We start from the raw sequence: 18,162 nt of genomic DNA, 5'->3' as shown, positions 1-18,162 counted from the left end.
ATAAGCAAATTATTTGGACCAGTTCCAGGGACGAACGCAGAAATATTTATCGATAGGGTCTGAGAATTCTAAATTTTATTTTAAAGTATATTTTTGAATAATTTTGTAGAGGTTTGTTTTTACAGTATAACTACACTAACTTGAATAGATTTTTTAAAAAACTAATAGAAAAAATCAAAAAATCATTACAATAAGGCTTTAGCCCCCCTCCTCCCTTTCACTTGGGTCCGCGTCCGCGCCCATGACCAGTTGTAAGCTAGCTGCCTTAGCTAGCTTATCTGACCAAGTTATAAGCTTAGGTCACCAAGTTTATCACTTAGGTAAAGAATAATGAAAATTTTTAACCAATGTACCCCTCCTCCTCCTCTTCTCCATACCTCAATAAATACTCGCTCGAGATAATATATAGAACCACTATTTATGTTTCTCCATACCTCTTTGAAAACTTTATTACTGAAATATCATCATTTACTTTATTTTGCTAGCATAGAAATTAGAAACTAGTTATAGGGCGTCGACTCTTTCAAACTCATGATTGACAAATATGAAAAGCTACAACCACATGTGGTAAGTCATCATGAATGGACATGGACCAAAATATAGTCATACAACAGAAGATCGCATAAATTCAAGTTTACACCATTTTCAGTCAGTGCCAACATCCACACCAAGTATTAAGGATGCCCCAGTTATACAATTACCAAAAAATGAAGTCGATATTGAAAAATTGAGCATAAATTCGTGATTTATTTTGTTATTAATTTTAAAATATATAATAAATTATAAATAAAGTTAAATAAGGAGTACAACTTAGTACGTGCTTCGTCATGGTTGGAATTTGAGAAGTTTGGATGACTTTTTGTCCTTTATTTTCTGTAATCTTGACAAGAAAATAAGATATGAAGACCTAGAAAGAATTTGAAAAAGAAAAATGTGTGTTCATACTTGAAATTGAGGTCCAATAAAAGTTCACACATAAATGTCTCTTTCTCCTTACCCACACGCAAATGGCTATATGATCAAAACCTCAATAATTAATTGCACTGATTAAAGACTATACTTGGTGTTATGATCACCTTTTGTTTCCAACATTCACACCCTGTTTTTGTGTGGATATTAAAGCATTTGGCTAAGGCTTTGTATCGGCTCCATCCATATCATTTACTAGTTGTTCTCTGTCGAGGTTTATGGATTATCATTAAACTTTTTATTAATCGAACCAAGGATGTTTGAGACTAAGTATGAGGACATGAGAAACTTCAGAGCTTTAGAAGTTGTAACTCTCGTAACTCGTTATATGATCAACACTACAACCAACAATCTCAACGGAAGTTTAGTGATATTTGTGATTATCCTAGTAAAGCCCGAGTCAGAAATTAATGGAATAATGGATTTATAATCTGAATTCTTTCAAGAGTCGATGAAATCAATATCTAGCAATTCTCTTCTATTTGAACTTTGTTATCTATTTTACGTGATTCGCTTTATTTGCATTAGTTTAATCAAATCACTCCTTGAATACAGCGATCTAGATAGTGTTAGACTTTTAATCATTGTACTTAAAGCCTAATCATTAATCTTCGTGGATACAATGCCCTTACGTACCTTTAGTTATACTATAACTATTTTGTACACTTTATGGTTAATTATTAGGGCATCCACAATGTGGCGGACTTGACGACGCCCTAAGTCTTGCCCTATGCACCGCCACATCAACATTTTATCTTCTGCCCTTTCCACCTGCAATGGGGCGGACTATAGCTCGCCCTAAGCTCCGCCCTAAGTATTTTATTTATTATTTGAATATTTAAACACTACAAAAATTCATTAATCCTATTTTTTATATTTGTAAATATATCAATTAGCAAGAATAAAAATATAAAAACACCACAAATTAAAGGCATATCCTATTGTCAGTATTTATTTATTTTTTATATATTTTATGCTTGCAAATATCAAAATCATCGGAATTCACTATTGAATTTAGAGAAAAATTGAGATGGAGAAGAGTGAAAGGTGTGAAATGAAGTAAAAAAATTGGTGATATATATAGAAGAAAATACAAAAAAATAAAAAATAAAAAATTTAAAAATGAAAAATGTGTGCATAGTCCGCGAACTAAGGAGTGGGCTTAGGGCGGGGTGCTGCAATGGCGGACTATGCGACGGACGATGCATCGTCCGTCGCATAGTCCGCCCCATTGTGGATGCTCTAATGTTAATGAAAAGTGAATACATGTGTGTGCACTAGCTGAGTTTATAGTTCTTATATCTTGATTCTTGTACTCCCTCCGTGCCAAGGAATATGACCTCTTTATTAGGCAGCACAAGAATTTATGTAAATTTATTTTGTGTGTGAAGTGGAGAGAATAAAATAAGAGAGAAGAATAAAGTAAAGAGAAAACATGTTTGTAATTTTAGTAATGTGTCATCTTGATTGGGACAAACCAAAAGGAAAGTAGATCATCTTCAGTGGGACTAAGGGAGTACTATTAATTGTTTGTGCTTCGTGCACATCTTGAGTGATGTTGTTTCGATCCGTTTAGATTTGCAACTTTCAATTGTATTTCTTCCTCTCTATCATTTGAATAGTTTTGTAGTTGCTGTATTAATAATTGTGAGACTGATTATCTCACTGAACAATTAATAAAAGAGATCTCGATTAGCAAGTGAATTTTGAAAGAGGTCTCGATTAACAAGTGAATCTTAAGGATAGGGTCCTTATTCCTTACAATGATTCTAGCTATTAATCCTTGTGTTGATATAGAATTTGTCAATTAGTCTTTATTAGATGCGTTGACTTCTCAGAATATCTTTCGTGCTTATAATGTTGCAATTAATTCTCGGGGAAAAACAAGGTAAAAACAAGTTGAGATTAAGTGCTCGAGTTTATTACTATTACTTTATTAGTAGGTGAAAAAATTATCAGCAATTAATTAGATACCAAATCTAGATTATTAAATACTGCATTTGTCCAAAATAAGAAGTCTTCGGCCAAAACTGGCAAGTAAGAGAGATATTGACAAAAAAATGATAGAAATAGTATACATGTTGTGTCAAATTTCCTATATATATACTAAGATACGACATATAATACGAGAATATCACGCAGAGGATCATCCTTTTCCCTTTTTCACGTCAAACTATACGACTTAACACAAAAATAAATCCAAATTATGGGATTAATTATAGCTTTGGCCAAAATAACTCTTACACTCAACTCTCAAAAAGAATTTCAATTTTTATTAGTGTGAAAGTTTACCCAATCAACCACACGGAAACGTGAGACAGTTGCATCAGTCAACTTCCCCTATTTATTGTACCATACATTTCCTTCAAACAAGACAAGAAACTTATTTAATCAAATCTCTTCCAATTTTAATATACTATAGTAGTACTCCTACTACTATATATATTAGCCAAACTCCACACAAAAAATCTCTGTGCACAAATAGATCGAAAAAAAAAATTAGATAATAAAAAATAAAGAATGGGTGATGGAATTGTGCAAAGGGCTCTATCCAGCCTTGGCAAAGGCTTCGATTTATCATCCGATTTCCGACTGAAATACTGCAAGGGCGACGGCCGCCTCGTACTCCTCAACGAGTCCGACACCCAGGAGCTTCGGGTCCCGGGGTTCGGATCCCTGGCCGACGTGTCAAACGACATAAAATGCGACAAGGGCGACCGTACGAGGTACCAGACCGACATCCTCGACTTCAAGCAGGTTAAAACATGAACCAGTAGCTTTGTCAGTTGAGCCATGAACCAATAGCCTCACCGGTTCATTTACTGATCCCGTTTTTTTTTTTTCAGATGTCGGAATTTTTCAACCAGAAAAGCTCGGTGGGCGGGAAGGTACCGTCCGGGCTTTTCAACTCGATGTTCGGGTTTCAGAGTGGGTCGTGGGCCGTGGATGCTTCGAATACGAAGAATCTAGGGCTGGATGGGTATTACATAGTGCTGTTTACACTTCGTATTGATCGACATCCTTTGATTCTTGCTGATCATGTAAGAAATGAAGTTCCTACTAAATGGGACCCAGCTGCTCTTGCCAGGTAATTGATCAATTACTCATTTACGTTACTCTGCTTATAGATGAAATTTGAAGAGTGTGGAGTTGGAATTTACAATTTATAGTAGAGTTTTATTTTTGTGAATTGATTGTCATTTATACCATTGTGGCAAAAGATGTTAGAATTAGGGAACTTAATTTTTTTTTTTGGAACTTGTTTCTACAATTTGCCAAAGAAATAAGCTTAGTCAAACATCCTCAAAATGGATTTCTTTCAAACGAGATTACGAAATGGATTTCTTCCAAACGAGTATTAATGTTGACCCACAAATATATAAATAATACTAATGCACATATAATGTGACGTCAAAAACATAGTTGGTGTCTCTATATGTATTTCTCTATGTACTAATTGCATGCGACAGTACGAAGACTTTTATAAGTTAATTGAACATTTCAAACTTGGAAATTTACTTCAAATTTCAAAATCCTCTAAAGAGTATCAACGTTGCACCTCGTTAATTACATTAATTAATTTTCTATGACCACTTCAAGATTTTTTTAGATCACTTTTTTTTGTTCTTGAAATGTCTTTGTAAATCATTAAGTTGAAATCGCCATTATTTTAGATTTGAGCCATAATATTGTTTTTTTTTTAAATCTAGCATGATATAACAACGTAGCAAAGTTGGATTGTTGCTTTCACCATAGTTTGAGACTTAATCCGTTTACCTTAAAAATTTCTTAGTCTGTCAAATTTTCCATAAGTCGGCTAGTTATATCAATTTAAAAAATGACATTACTCTAGAGATTTGATTAATATGGTCATAAAGTATTGGGAATTGTGGTATAGATTAAATTAGAAAAAGCAATGTTAATTAGTGGGAGGTTGATGAATAATTTTGGAATGTGACAGATTTATTGAAAAATATGGTACTCACATAATTGTGGGGCTGAGCATAGGTGGAAAGGATGTAGTATTAGTAAAGCAAGATAAATGTTCAAACATGGACTCATCACACCTCAAGAATCATTTGGAAAATCTTGGTGATCAGTTGTTCACTGGGGCCTGCCCCTTTTCTCCAAATCATCCCACCAAAACTAATCAACTACAACAAAACTACAAGGTTTTTTTTTTCCTTCCAATTTCCTTTTCTATTTTCTTCTTATGTCATTATTATTGAGACTATGTAGTGTTTATTAATTAATCACAGGCACCGCAAGCTTTCCGTGAGATATTTGATCCACACCCAAATCTCTTCAGCAACTACGCCTCTGCAACTTCAAAAGATGTAGGTTTGGTCACTTTTGATTATACATGTAGAGATGTGATGAAATTCAATAGTTTCCAATTTAAATGAATGTAAAAGCAGAGCCCCTAAGTTGGACTTTAAGTCTGACATGGGATGTATTTATGGTAAATGTGAGAGAAGAGAGAAATAAATGGAAATTGGGATGTGTGTAGGGGATAAGTGTGATATGTTCAAGAAGAGGTGGAGATCCAAGAGTGAGCACACATTGTGAATGGCTGCCAACAGTTGGATCAAAGCCAGATGCCATTCATTTCAACTTCATTCCCATCACTTCTCTTCTTAGAGGTGTCCCAGGCAGAGGCTTCTTGTCCCATGCCATCAACCTCTACCTTCGTTGTAAGTTACTATCACTTAAATCATCATCTCAAATTAAGATTCAATAATTGCTCAAAATTAATAAAATAAAATATTTATGGCCAGATAAGCCTCCAATTGGAGACTTACAGTACTTCCTGGACTTTCAAGCCCATAAAGTATGGGCCCCAATCCACAACGACCTCCCTTTGGGCCCTAAATTGAATAAGGCTTTGCAAACTCCATCTCTCAGTTTCAACTTGATGGGCCCAAAGCTATATGTCAATACAACTCAGGTGAATGCAGATAAATTAGCATAAATTTATTCCCCAACTCAATGATGTATTAGTAGAATTTTTTTTTTATCAAATTTTAAGGTCCCATTTTTTAATGTGAATAGGTCACGGCGGGAAACACCCCCGTCACTGGAATGCGATTGTATCTCGAGGGAATCAAATCTAACAGGTACTAATTAAAAATCAATTTTGGATCAGTTGCATATTTAATATATCTTTATAACTAAGTATTATAGTTAGTATTTTATAGTAGCAAAATGAATATCTTGCTTGGTAACATTCACATGTGTACTCAGGTTAGGAATACACCTCCAACAGTTGGTAAACCCACCGGTGCTGCTAGAAGACAAGCTCCACCACCCAGGCACGTGGCGGGGCACGGAGGACACACCCGACCACCACCGCTACCTCGAGCCAATCCAGTGGAAGAAATTCTCCCACGTGTGCACCGCTCCCGTCAAGTACGACCCGCGGTGGCTCAACCCGGGGGCCGAGGCCGCCTTCATCGTCACCGGAGCCCAGCTCCACGTCAAGAAGGACGTCCTCCACCTCCGCCTCCTCTACACCAGGGTCTCTGCCGCCTGCATCATCCAGTCCAACTGGATGCAGACGGCTTCCGCCAACCACTCGTTCAAATCGGGGTTTTTCTCCTCAATCAGCACTTCCATTACCGGGACCACTGAAAAGGACAAGTCGGAGCCGGTGATCATGGACTCCGCCGTGTACCCAACCGGGCCGCCCGCACAGGCGCAGAAAATGCTCAAGTTTGTGGACACGACGGAGATTTGCCGGGGGCCGTCAGATAGCCCCGGGCATTGGCTGGTGACGGGGGCCAAGTTGGACGTCGAGAAGAGGAAGATATGCTTACGGGTTAAGTTCTCTTTGTTGAACCTTTCCTCGCAGGCAAACACTATATACTAATATGTCACGTGCAGATATAGAGAAAGGAAAAAGATGGTTAGCATTTCTTCATTCTTTTAATGGAATTTTTTGTCCAATAAATATAGTATTTTCAGCATTCGTAACAAGTAGAAGAAGCTGTTGCAGAGTCTTAAAAATGATTAATAAAGTTTCCCAAGCGAAAATATTTTCTTTTATTTAAGAAAAATAAGGCAGTAAACTAACATAGGAGTTAGAGTTACTGCTATATAGCAGCTGTTAACCGCATACAAAATTTCTCATCATAATATTAGCTCACAAATAGAAGTACAATTCTACAGCAACAGTTCAGCAATCTGGACAGCATTTAACGCAGCACCCTTGCGTATTTGGTCTCCGCAAACAAATATGTCCAACCTATTTTCACAAGAGAAGTTCGTGTTGATAATCATACCACATTTCATAAACTAGCCGAATATAAACAGATTCTTACCCGTAGTTCCCTTCTTGAGACACATCTTGCCGTATTCTTCCTACTGCAACATCATCTTTGTTAGAAACTTCTAGTGGGGTGGGGAAGTTGTTCGCTGCACGATCATCAATCACAACCACACCCGGGGCATTGCTGAGAATCTCCCTTGCCACGTCCTGATGGAAATAAGAGGTCAACATGGAAGAGGAATATAACAATTCTCGCACATTATTATTGGTAGATTATTCTGAACCTTGCATCGGATAAGAGAGAAATACTCCAAAGTAACAAATTTTACCTCGTCTAGAGGTGTCTCGAACTGAAGATTGACACTCTCAGCATGAGCACGCATGACAGGTACTCGTATACATGTAGCAGTAACTTTGACATCATTGTTGTTCTGCAGGGAATGACAAAGGAATCGCTTAGACAGTTGACATAGTATAATACATCAATTAAAAATCTGTAGAACTAAAACAAAAATGTTACCCATATCTTCCTTGTCTCTTTAACTAATTTCATCTCCTCTTCATTGTATCCGTTTGAAAGAACGGGTGCATTATGCGAGAACAAGTTGAAGGCATACTGTAGATTTATGAAATTTATTAGAAATCAATATTGAGAAGATGAAAAGAATGGTTTATGAAACCGATAAGAGTTGCAATACAAAAGGAAAGAAGAGAGATTTGTTGACCTGCTGGCTAAAGATGTAACAAGTGGGCTCTTTGCCTTCCAGTACCTGTTAAAGAACAATGTTGTTTCATTCATCCACAAGTTGGCAGATCAAAACATGGAAAAGAAAGGAAGAGAAAAATACCTCACGAGTCTGCTGTTCCAGCTCTTCCATTGCTGCAGCACCTGCACCACTAGCTGCCTGGTACGTGCTGACAACCATACGCGTTACCTGCATAGCATAATCAGCAACATCCGACAATGAGACACGCACAGTCCATGAGAACACAGATTAAAGATATGCCAAAAACAAGGATATAATTCAGCACTTGAAGAAGAAACTTTTGAAAGTGTCTCAGCTCAAAAAATACAAGTTCATTTTAAGTACTAACAAATAGAGTGCAATAGGCCATAATCAGAACTCTGGCATCCAGCGTAAGATCTGTTGTGTTTATGCAGTTCATTTAATATGTGCGAACATCATGTTTACCAATGACTGTAGGCAGATCGATGCCTCTCCCTTTCGTAGATTAAACTGCAAAATGTTGATAGTATACACTCGTGTCCATTTATCTAGCCCCATCTGTAACAATTCTTTAACCAAACAATGTAGCTATCACAGCATACCCGTTCACACTCCACGAGCTACTACAAGCAATTTGAGATCAGAAACAAAATGTAAATTCTTTATTTCTCCTCAACTCCTTATGCAACCAACCACAATCCACCCTTACCTTACTAGCATAGAAAGCATAATAATCCAAATTGCACTTAAAGTTATTGAGTTGAGAGATCATAGAACGCATACTAATCAATAATTAAGCTTCTAATGGAGCATGATGATAAAAAAGAGAGGAAAAACTGTACTTTAGCACGACGATGCAGAGGCGTGGCTGCCATGAGGCAAATAATCGTGGAGCAATTCGGATTGGCAATGAGCGCCCCTTTCCCGCTGGCGAGCTTGATTCCGTCCATGGCCTCGGGATTGACCTCCGGAATCACGAGCGGAACCCCCTCGTGCATCCTGAAGGCGGAGCTGTTATCCACCACAATGGTGCCCTTGTCCGCCGCAATCGGGCCGAACTTCTTGCTAATGCTCCCTCCGGCGCTGAACAGGGCAATGTCGACGCCGTCGAAGCTGTTGTCGGTCAATTCCTCGACGGTGTAATCCCGATTCTCGTAATTGAGGGATTTTCCGGCGGAGCGTTTGGAGGCGAGGAGCTTGAGGGATCGGTAGGGGAAGTCTCGGTCGGATAGGACGGAGAGGAACTCCTGGCCGACGGCGCCGGTGACTCCGACGATGGCGATGGAGGGGCCGTCGTCGCGGAGGGACATGCGGACGGAGAAGGGGGCATTGGAAGAGCGGGAAACGGGGAGCGCGGTGGTTTTGTGGAGAAAGGGGGTGGCGTGGTGGTGCAGAGAGAGTGCGGGGAGCTTCATTTCTTTGGATATTGGAAAAATGGGTGGCGCCGGCGGCGGCCTTTGATTTCGTAGGGTTTATATGGGGCAGAAGCAGATAGTCTCGTTGGCGGCCAAATTAACTTTTTAAACACAAATCCAAACCAAATTTATAATAAATTAAATTATTTAAAATTAGTCAACGAAAATTTCAAATATTGAGATAATAATTAGTATTAGCAAATTACACTGTACTAATTTCAATTTAATCAAAAAAACTTGTCATAGTTAGTTCAAATGAACTTCAACTAAAAATAAACGTAATGGGTTATAGATAATAAACCGATGTATTATTACAAAAGTTATTTTGAAAAAAAGTCACTTAGATTTATTTCAATTAAACTTTTAAGTAAATGTAAGAGATCAATATTATTGGACTTTAGTCTTTTTGAAAAATATAACCTGAATAAGTAGGAGTAGTTTATTATTTTTCAAGATGTGGTTTCTCATTTGAATCATTTTAATGGTTCATATTATTTACATATAATTCTTCCTTTTCACAGTAGTCGAGTCATTTTATCATTTTATTAAGTTTCGTAGTAATGGAAACATTTGGCTTTTTAGTAAATAAAAGTCAACACATGTATTCTCACTTACTTTACTCTATCGTACTTTATTCTTTTTTCATCCCTCTCTCTATTTTTTGTTTCCTACTTTATTCTTCCTTTAATGAATTCACCTAACACAAATTTTCTTAAATCACGTGTCAAAAAGAAACACCTCCACTACCGCAGAACGGAGAGAGTAAGAATTAAGGGTTACCAAAAATGACAACTCTTAGGCCATATTGCAATTACAATAGTAGTACAACTTTATAAAAATAAGGAGTAGCTTTGTTTATTATATGTTCCTGTTTTTTAATACTTACTTCATAAAAGATAAAGAAACAAACCTGCATACTAGGATGAATTAGACAACATACATATATAATAATTCACCACAGTAGTATGCAGATTTAATGCACCTAAAAAAGTGTAACTAGTAGTACAATACTAAAACCATTAATCTCTTGATCCTTGCATGCCTTCCTCTCTCATTCTTCTTGATAAATCCATATGGAAGCTACTAAAATCAGCAAGTGGTTAGGCTCTTCTCAAATAACTTAGTCATTCTGTTAATGGCTGAAGCTCCACATCTTGTAGAAGGGTCAGCTTCGCTTTCCCACCATACTCCTCCGGCAACACCTCCTCACCAACTTCCCTAACGAATTCCTCTTGTTCCTCCTCATTTGTCACGATCACAATCTGAAAGTATATGGAATGTCTGTTCATTTCTTCAAAACAAGAAGTGTGTAATCTAAAACCAGACCGATGCTTGTTTTAGCTTATCTGAAGTACCAGAGTTTCTATTTTCTAAGGTTCGTCATCATTCCCATTCTATACCTTTTCCAAAGTTGCTTTCTCAAGGAAGCGCGAAACCAACCTCCAAACGCGCACGAAAAATCCAGGCATGTGTAGCAGGTAACATTTGGCTAGGCGCTCGGGATAATATGCCTATTCAGACGAATCACAATGTGACAATCTGTGTATAAATATATGTAGGAAATAACAACAATACATGAATGACTTCAATTTTCATGGCCATGTTCTTTGAAAATGCAATCCGCATGATCAAGTATCCGCAGCATATATGCAATTCTTTAGTTTTGCGACAATGAAAGATTTTAATCCAGAAAATGGTGGTAAGAGCTGAGCACTTACTTGCAAGAACTGAAAACCAGTGATTAAACCACGAGCATCAACGTTCTTGTAGCCAATTTTTTGTAGATCAAGAATGGCAACCAGCTTTTCATTTCCTATTTCTTTGCCTCTAAAGCCACTGAAATCATTTTAAACAAGTCCACACCATAAATTCTAATTTTATTCAACAAAATAAGGAATCATAGTAACTCATGATTCTCAGATTATTGGAGCACAGAATTTGATCATTGATAACACATTAAGTAGCATCACCCTTAAAAGTTAAAATGACACGTCTTATATGAGTGTGGAAATAAAAGGAAATTACTCCGAGCAGTGTATAAACCCTTCAAAACACAAAATGAACCTAAATGAATGTAGCTCATGAAACATTATAATTTCTTTATAACTGTAACTAATGCTAATAGTAACAGAACACATTATAGGCCAGTCTAGAATGACTTGAGAGAACCACAAATCGAAAACTATACCTTGCTATGGTTTTGTCGAGCAGATGAACCACAAATTCTGCACCATGAGAAAGGTTTGATCAGAACGCTCCCTTAACCATTGTTTCATTGAAACTCAAATCGAATACATCCCCAATTGACAGAAGATATTAATTAGTCTTACTACCGACTAAAAGACATCTCCTAAACTTACAAGAGGCCACGGTGAGTTTTAAAAAATGGAACATGATAATAGCATGTGCTCATGTCTAGCAAATTCTCATATGTTAGAAAGCACACAATTAGGCCCACATACTAGTCCACATCCATCCCACAAAATTCCACTAACCTCACTTAGCCTATCAACCAACCAATGATGAGGACTACATTTTCCCAAAGTTCAGCACATATTATAAGATGGAAAAGCAAGTCCAAAACCAGCAACCTGCACCACTTATTCATGCACAATATCAACCAATCGACAACTTGCCTAATTACAACAAACCATCAATTAACAAAAAAAGCCAAAAAAGTTCATCAACATACTACTTGAGGGTGGTAGATGTTGCCTACTTATGGAGGAGAGAACCATCAACCCATCATATTCAAACTTTCATCAATGGCCCCACAAATAAAAAAACAAAAAAAATCAGTAGGTGAATAATGTTCAAACTTCTCCACAATTCTTTAATCTCTCCCCATTCCCCTACCCAACAAAAAAATGATCGAATTAGAATCCATACAAACTAAACAACAAACTTAAAAATTCAATTTTGAAAACCTAAAGAAAAGAAAATGTCACAAACTCTTGAATTGAAGAGCATCCTTGGCAGGAAAATGCTTGTTGGCTTTGCAAATCACCAAAGGATGGCCTTTTGTGGAAGGGCCCTGCAAAAAGATCTTTTCTGCGCTTAGTTCATCGGGAATTTCCGATTCAGGGATGGAATTTAGGGGCACAAAGGAAGCCCTCCAATCCCGCCACTGCACAAACATCTTTGCAGCCTTGTCGATGTCGAATGATCTTGCGATCAGGAATCTCGTGAGAGTTATATCCCCATATCTCTGCACAAGATTGCATCTTTTTGGTCAAAACTGACCAATTTCTCCCCCAATCATGATTTTGACTGTGAAAATGTGAAGGATCAGAGAGTACCTCAGTGGAAGAGCCAAGATTGTGAACTGCCCTCCTGAGCTGGGCGACTGCAAGTTCTTGATTTTGGTCCATTTATGGTCTTACACTTGCGAAAAAGCTCTAGTCTTGCAGTGTAGCACCCAATGTGTGGAGGGGGGAGAGAGAGAGAGAGAGGGACGGTTGGAAAATGCAAAATTCTTTCCGTTTTAATGTCAAAACAGATGCCAGATTATTTAATGTCCCTGCAAAATTATTTTTTTATTTTTTCCCTCATTTTCTGTTTTTTGTGGGAGTGGAATATCATTGACTTCATTACGGAATAGTCTTATTACTTCCTTAGTTTACGAAAAAATAGTCTATAAAGATTTTAGTGAAAAAATTGAAAAAGAGTGAAAGAAGAGAAGTAGATAAAGTAAACAAAAAAAAAAAAATTATTTTTAAAATGAGACTACTTTTTGTAGACATTTTAAATGCAAAATGAGATTTTTTTTTTGTAGATAGGGAGAATATGAAGTATTTTTTTGTTTAATTGAACACTAAAAATGAAAACTATAATCCAAAGTGTTATTTTTACTCCCTCCGCCTCATTCGTCTGTCACTTAAAAATAGTTTATATCCATTTATGACAATCTTTTTTCCTCTTCTATTTTAGTTTATACGTTTACCTACGCATTAAAACTCATGTCAATCTCAAATGACCTATTTAGGTGATGGAGGGAATATAAATAAAATAAGAGGACTCATGCAGTAGCAATTTTAATATGTTTGACCAAGTTACTGACAGCTAATGACTAAAGTTAAAGTGTGATTCAGTTAATGATTCTAGATTAGTCTTTATTAATTTCACTCAACGTGTTTAATTCGATTTGTTTTGAGTGCCGGTATTTTTATTGCGTTCACCATTACTGACGGAAGTAGACTATTAATGATCATTGAATTCTGCATTTACTAATCAAAAAGTCAAATGCAACTAACATCACTATGGTATTATCTACTCCCTAAGTGTCATTCAATCATACAGACATGCATATCACACGTAATTAAGATATTTTTTTATATTTTACAAAATATCATGATATTTCTTTATGTTGATTAACTGTATTGGCATACGGGTGCGTTTGGATGGGTATGGAGAGAGAGTGAAGTCACTTGAAATCGAATTTTGGATAAGTATTCATTTGTAAATTATAGACTATATAAATTTGTAACTGGTGGATCGTCTTTTAAACACATATACTAAAAATTATAAAGATGCGGAAACTCATCATCAATGAAGTTAAGAAAAGATTAGCGTTTTGGAAAGCGATGAGTCACTCAATAACAGGCTGATTGGTCCTTATTATATACTACTCCCTCCGTCCCACTTTAGCAGTCCCATTGACTTTTCTGCCATCGTTTTGTAAAAAGATATAAATAGTTAAAGTGGAGAAATAGTAAAATAAGAAAAAGAATACTGTAGATAAGACTCTTCTCTACATTATTCTCTCTCTTACTTTACCATTTCTCCACTTTAACTATTTATTACTATTATTTTTACAAAACGAGTGCAGAAAAGTCAGCGGGACTACTAAAATGGGACGGAGGGAGTACTAGTTACTATTCGACAACCCCCAACCATGCCATCGCATTATTTAAGCCTTTTTTGGGGCAAAAAGAAAGATGAAAAGGGGAGTTGATTGCATGGGAAATTATCCAAAAATCAATTGATGAAGGTTTGTCACTACTTCTTAAAATAGTGATGGAGGTTTATGCACGTTCAAAAGTCATTGTGAAAGGAAATAATTGGATCCAAAAGATTGGATAGTGGCAGAGTGAGTAGGCTGCTATCACCAAAAGATTGAATAGTAGGAGAGTGAGTTAGGTGGCATTTACTTCTTTGCTAGCTGAATTATACTAGTATAGTAAATAGTTCTTCCTTCCACATCTTAGCCATTTATTTGCTCACATTCTGTACAACTCTCTTCTCTCTTCCAGTTTTAATAGATATGTACATAATTTTGACAGCAACTCGCATAAACTAACTACAACCACAGACCATATCCAACCTTAAAAGAAAATGGACAGGCTCCTTCAACACACGATTATATGGAAGCTCGAAAAGCTTAGAGCTAAACTATACAAGTGCTACAATGAATAAATCACAAATTCTAAGACCAATACCCGGCAAGTACTACACATTTCACAGCCGGCTGCTACAAGATTTAGATATAAATATTTCAAACTAACTCAGATTTATTACTTACTCCCTAAGTTCTAGGTAGGAGAGCTATATTATACTTGTGCATCATGTAATCCGCCAATACGCTTCATCAAGGAACCTCATCTCTTCAGTCCCACAACGCAGCATACAGTTGTTACATTTTTTTAGTTGCTATAACAATGATGAGAAAGACAAACTTCAACATTTTCACCACATAATCACATGTGTTATAGATCTACATAGATGGTTTAATAGATATTACTATGATGAATTCAAACAGAAAGTTTACCTAGTCAGAGAAAACACTCATCAGATCATTTTGGGAAAAGAGCTGCTTTACTGGAGTCCCCAATTTTACACTTCCCATCAGATCCATATTTGGCTCTTGCTTCACTTTGTTGCTACTGCTCTCAACATAAGATCTCACTTGACTTAGGTTGCACATTTGCAATTCATGTTCATTGACAGCAAAGCGGCTAGGTATGGACGTTCCTCTACCTGTGTATACAGGATTCCCTGCTGATCCTTGCACCAAATGCAGTTTACCATTGTAAGAACCTTGCACAAAGGCCATGGTAGGAGGCTGCACAACTGCGTTGATTGTAGAGGCTGAGCTCCGAACTCTTTGACAACAACTTTCTTGTATATTTCTTGAGCAAGATGATGTAGATGAAACAGAAGCTGCATCCCTAGGCACACTCACTGCTTTACATTCCACTTCCAAGACTTGTTCAAGACCTGACGAGATCAAGGGATTATTATGATCCACTGCAGAATATCTAAAGCTGCAATTTTGATTGACAGAAGCAGGGCTATTTCCTGCTTGATGATTTGGTGAAGACTGAGATGGAACTACTAAGCAAGAAGGTTTCACATTGATTGAACGACTTGGCTCTGGCATCGTAGATTGCTTCTGCTGTTGCTGTACAAAGGTTAGCAAACCATCTGTTTCTGTTACAGTGCCAAGATTGCAGGCTGGTACCAAATCGCCAAGGTTTTTTGACGACCAGGCTGCAAATTCGGGGTGTACGTCGCCATTGGACGTAAGAGGCTGAGAACTTTGTTTGGAAATGTTGGGTGAACATTTTATCAGAGGTTGGGCATAAGCAACCCGATCCACCGAAACACATTTAGACCCTTGAAGAGATGCATGTAGCAAAGTTCTCTGATCCACCCCTGGCAAGATTAAGTTCCCCGTGGGTCGAGAAAGCTCAGCATGTAGCGCTGCTAATGTCGGTGGAGGAAGTTGGCCAGAAGCTGCCAATGCTTGAAACTCAATCCTTCCAAGCGAGGCTAGTTTCAGATTCTGCTCCACTGGCCCACAATAAGAAGAAGCAAGGCCAACCTGTTGATGAACTACCCCACTCAACCTCTTCAAGTATAGTCTAAATTTCTGCAGATTGACATAATAATAACCAGCAATGAGATAATCAAAACGAAAGTCATTGAGCAGAGTTGTAGACTTATGTGAAAAGACGTGATCGATAGCATAGCAATGGTAGCAACTAGCAACCACCATCGAATTATACAGAGATTGTGTGGGACATTAAGGTCCGGCGAGAGGTCGGTGTTATGAGCCAAGGACACTGAAGAAACAGACTACATTTTTTCGCAAACAGTCAAGGACAGCTGTATTACATAGTTACATAAGAAAAGAAAGCATTTCAGATATCTCCCATATTTCCAAGCATATCTGAACAGTATTGGGAGCCCAGGATGACATTGGAAAAGGTGACGTATTTTCAAATTTTACACAAAGGTACTAAAATCACCAATGCTGTATCATATATTTTCAGCTTTGGAATTAGTCAGAGATGAGATGCAACCAACAAAGACTAGATGTGACTTGTGAGGGAAAAAAATGAGACCTGTAAATGACTAGCAACATTCTCCCTTGTCAACCCAGGGACATTCATCACTTCAAGAATTCTCTTGGGTACAGCCTCTGAAAAGAATCCAAAGATGCTAACAGATGTCAACAATTACATAGATAGATTAAAAAAACAATTCTCTAGAGAAAATAATGATATCGATCTCTAAATGCATTTATTGCTCCAGTAAGTTAAATTTTTAGTAATATAAGAACATAAAAGGCAAGTCCATACTATCAATCCCGAGCTGATTTACAGCAGTGACGAATTGCTGATGGAGCTCTACTGACCAAACTACACGAGCCTTCTTTGACGTGGTAGGGTCATCGTTATCCGTTTCATCATCTTCATCTTTCGAGTCTCTCCTTTTCTTTTGCATTTTATTAACCTCGTCAGCATCTGCCCCTTCATTCAAAGAAGAAGCATATTCAGTATCATCAATCACTCGTTTTCGACGATCATGGTCTTCCACGCTACACGAATGATCAGTTTCTCTCAGTTCATTCTGTTTTTTCCTAACAACATGCTGCCAAATATTCTTTAACTCTTCATCCCTGATAGGCTTAATTAAGTAATCACAAGCCCCGTGCCTTACTCCACGCATGACCAGATTAGTCCTTCCATCCGCGGACATCACTGCACAACAGAATCAACTGTCAAGTAGCCATAACCAATTGTGAAGGCTTATCCACAAGAAGCATCACTCACTTATCACAGGAAGGCCCATTTCCAGTCCAACTAGCTCGAGAAGTTTGAAGCCATCCATATCCGGCATGTGAACATCACTCAGAACTACATCAAAAGAGCCTTTCCTTTCCCTCAATAAGTTCAAAGCAACTGTAGCTTGCGAACAACTGGTAACTGCAAGGACATCAACACTTTGAAATATACTCCAACTCATTATAGCTGAATCCAAAGTGCTCTCAACTAATTCGAATTCAATTGATTTGATTTCAAGGTAATTGGCTTAAAGTCGTAGCAATCAACAAATTAACGCACTAAATCGTGAAATTGAGCAGGCGAGAAATCTGAAAACATGACTAACCATTATACAAGCACTTGCGAAGCATTTGCTCGACAACGCGGAGGCAGATGACGTCATCATCCACTACTAAAACCCTGAGCCCCACCGGGAACTGCTGCGACACCTCCAATTTTCCACCGCTCGTGCACGCCATAACTTCACGCACAGCCGAAATCGCGAAAAAGCATGAGACGAGAAGAGATCTGGAGGAGAATTAGAAGTGAAAACAAGGAACGCAACAGCAGAAGAGGCAATGATTGAGGGAGTGAAAGAGGATGGGTTAGCGAGAGAGAGATTATTGGTGGAATTGAATATTGAATATTGAATAGGATAGCACGGAAGAAACAGCATTAATTAAAGCTGTCGCTAAACAATCTTTGTCTGCCGTCATTCCGTATTCATAATTATC

The 18,162-nt window shown here is 37.6% G+C and overlaps 4 protein-coding genes across 5 annotated transcripts; 1 reads left to right on the top strand and 3 right to left on the bottom strand.

Moving 5' to 3' along the window:
* The first annotated feature begins 3,400 nt into the window (after window positions 1-3,400).
* On the top strand, window positions 3,401-6,919 carry LOC125222166 (MACPF domain-containing protein At1g14780-like). The gene is made up of 8 exons (XM_048124648.2): window positions 3,401-3,726; window positions 3,816-4,057; window positions 4,931-5,141; window positions 5,229-5,306; window positions 5,480-5,663; window positions 5,748-5,917; window positions 6,022-6,086; window positions 6,214-6,919. The coding sequence occupies exons 1-8, from the start codon at window positions 3,490-3,492 to the stop codon at window positions 6,836-6,838; spliced, it is 1,812 nt and encodes a 603-aa protein (XP_047980605.1). The 5' UTR covers window positions 3,401-3,489; the 3' UTR covers window positions 6,839-6,919.
* A 63-nt stretch (window positions 6,920-6,982) lies between these two features.
* LOC125222167 (uncharacterized) lies at window positions 6,983-9,447 on the bottom strand. Its single transcript, XM_048124649.2, has 7 exons — window positions 8,808-9,447; window positions 8,086-8,172; window positions 7,963-8,007; window positions 7,758-7,853; window positions 7,567-7,668; window positions 7,290-7,444; window positions 6,983-7,213 (listed from the first exon to the last, which is right to left on the bottom strand). The coding sequence occupies exons 1-7, from the start codon at window positions 9,378-9,380 to the stop codon at window positions 7,132-7,134; spliced, it is 1,140 nt and encodes a 379-aa protein (XP_047980606.1). The 5' UTR covers window positions 9,381-9,447; the 3' UTR covers window positions 6,983-7,131.
* A 738-nt stretch (window positions 9,448-10,185) lies between these two features.
* Window positions 10,186-12,875, bottom strand: LOC125218229 (SEC14 cytosolic factor-like). Its single transcript, XM_048119863.2, has 6 exons — window positions 12,680-12,875; window positions 12,333-12,588; window positions 11,569-11,605; window positions 11,099-11,216; window positions 10,781-10,891; window positions 10,186-10,642 (listed from the first exon to the last, which is right to left on the bottom strand). The coding sequence occupies exons 1-6, from the start codon at window positions 12,749-12,751 to the stop codon at window positions 10,505-10,507; spliced, it is 732 nt and encodes a 243-aa protein (XP_047975820.1). The 5' UTR covers window positions 12,752-12,875; the 3' UTR covers window positions 10,186-10,504.
* Window positions 12,876-14,704: 1,829 nt separating this feature from the next.
* Window positions 14,705-18,162, bottom strand: LOC125222314 (two-component response regulator ORR21-like). 2 transcript variants are annotated; one of them, XM_048124844.2, is made up of 6 exons: window positions 17,775-18,161; window positions 17,438-17,590; window positions 16,964-17,365; window positions 16,727-16,803; window positions 15,148-16,251; window positions 14,705-15,029 (listed from the first exon to the last, which is right to left on the bottom strand). In XM_048124844.2, the coding sequence occupies exons 1-5, from the start codon at window positions 17,905-17,907 to the stop codon at window positions 15,148-15,150; spliced, it is 1,869 nt and encodes a 622-aa protein (XP_047980801.1). In that variant the 5' UTR covers window positions 17,908-18,161; the 3' UTR covers window positions 14,705-15,029. The 2 variants fall into 2 exon arrangements, with proteins under 2 accessions (XP_047980801.1, XP_047980800.1); XM_048124843.2 differs by having other exon boundaries at window positions 14,705-16,251; window positions 17,775-18,162.

This window comes from Salvia hispanica, chromosome 1 (genome assembly GCF_029641045.1).
Source record: "Salvia hispanica isolate PSC_SH4W2 chromosome 1, Shi_PSC_v1, whole genome shotgun sequence".
In the NCBI taxonomy this organism is placed as follows: Eukaryota; Viridiplantae; Streptophyta; class Magnoliopsida; order Lamiales; family Lamiaceae; genus Salvia; species Salvia hispanica.
Note: the sequence above shows the minus strand (reverse complement) of the source record. Positions and strands in the feature narration are given on the sequence as shown.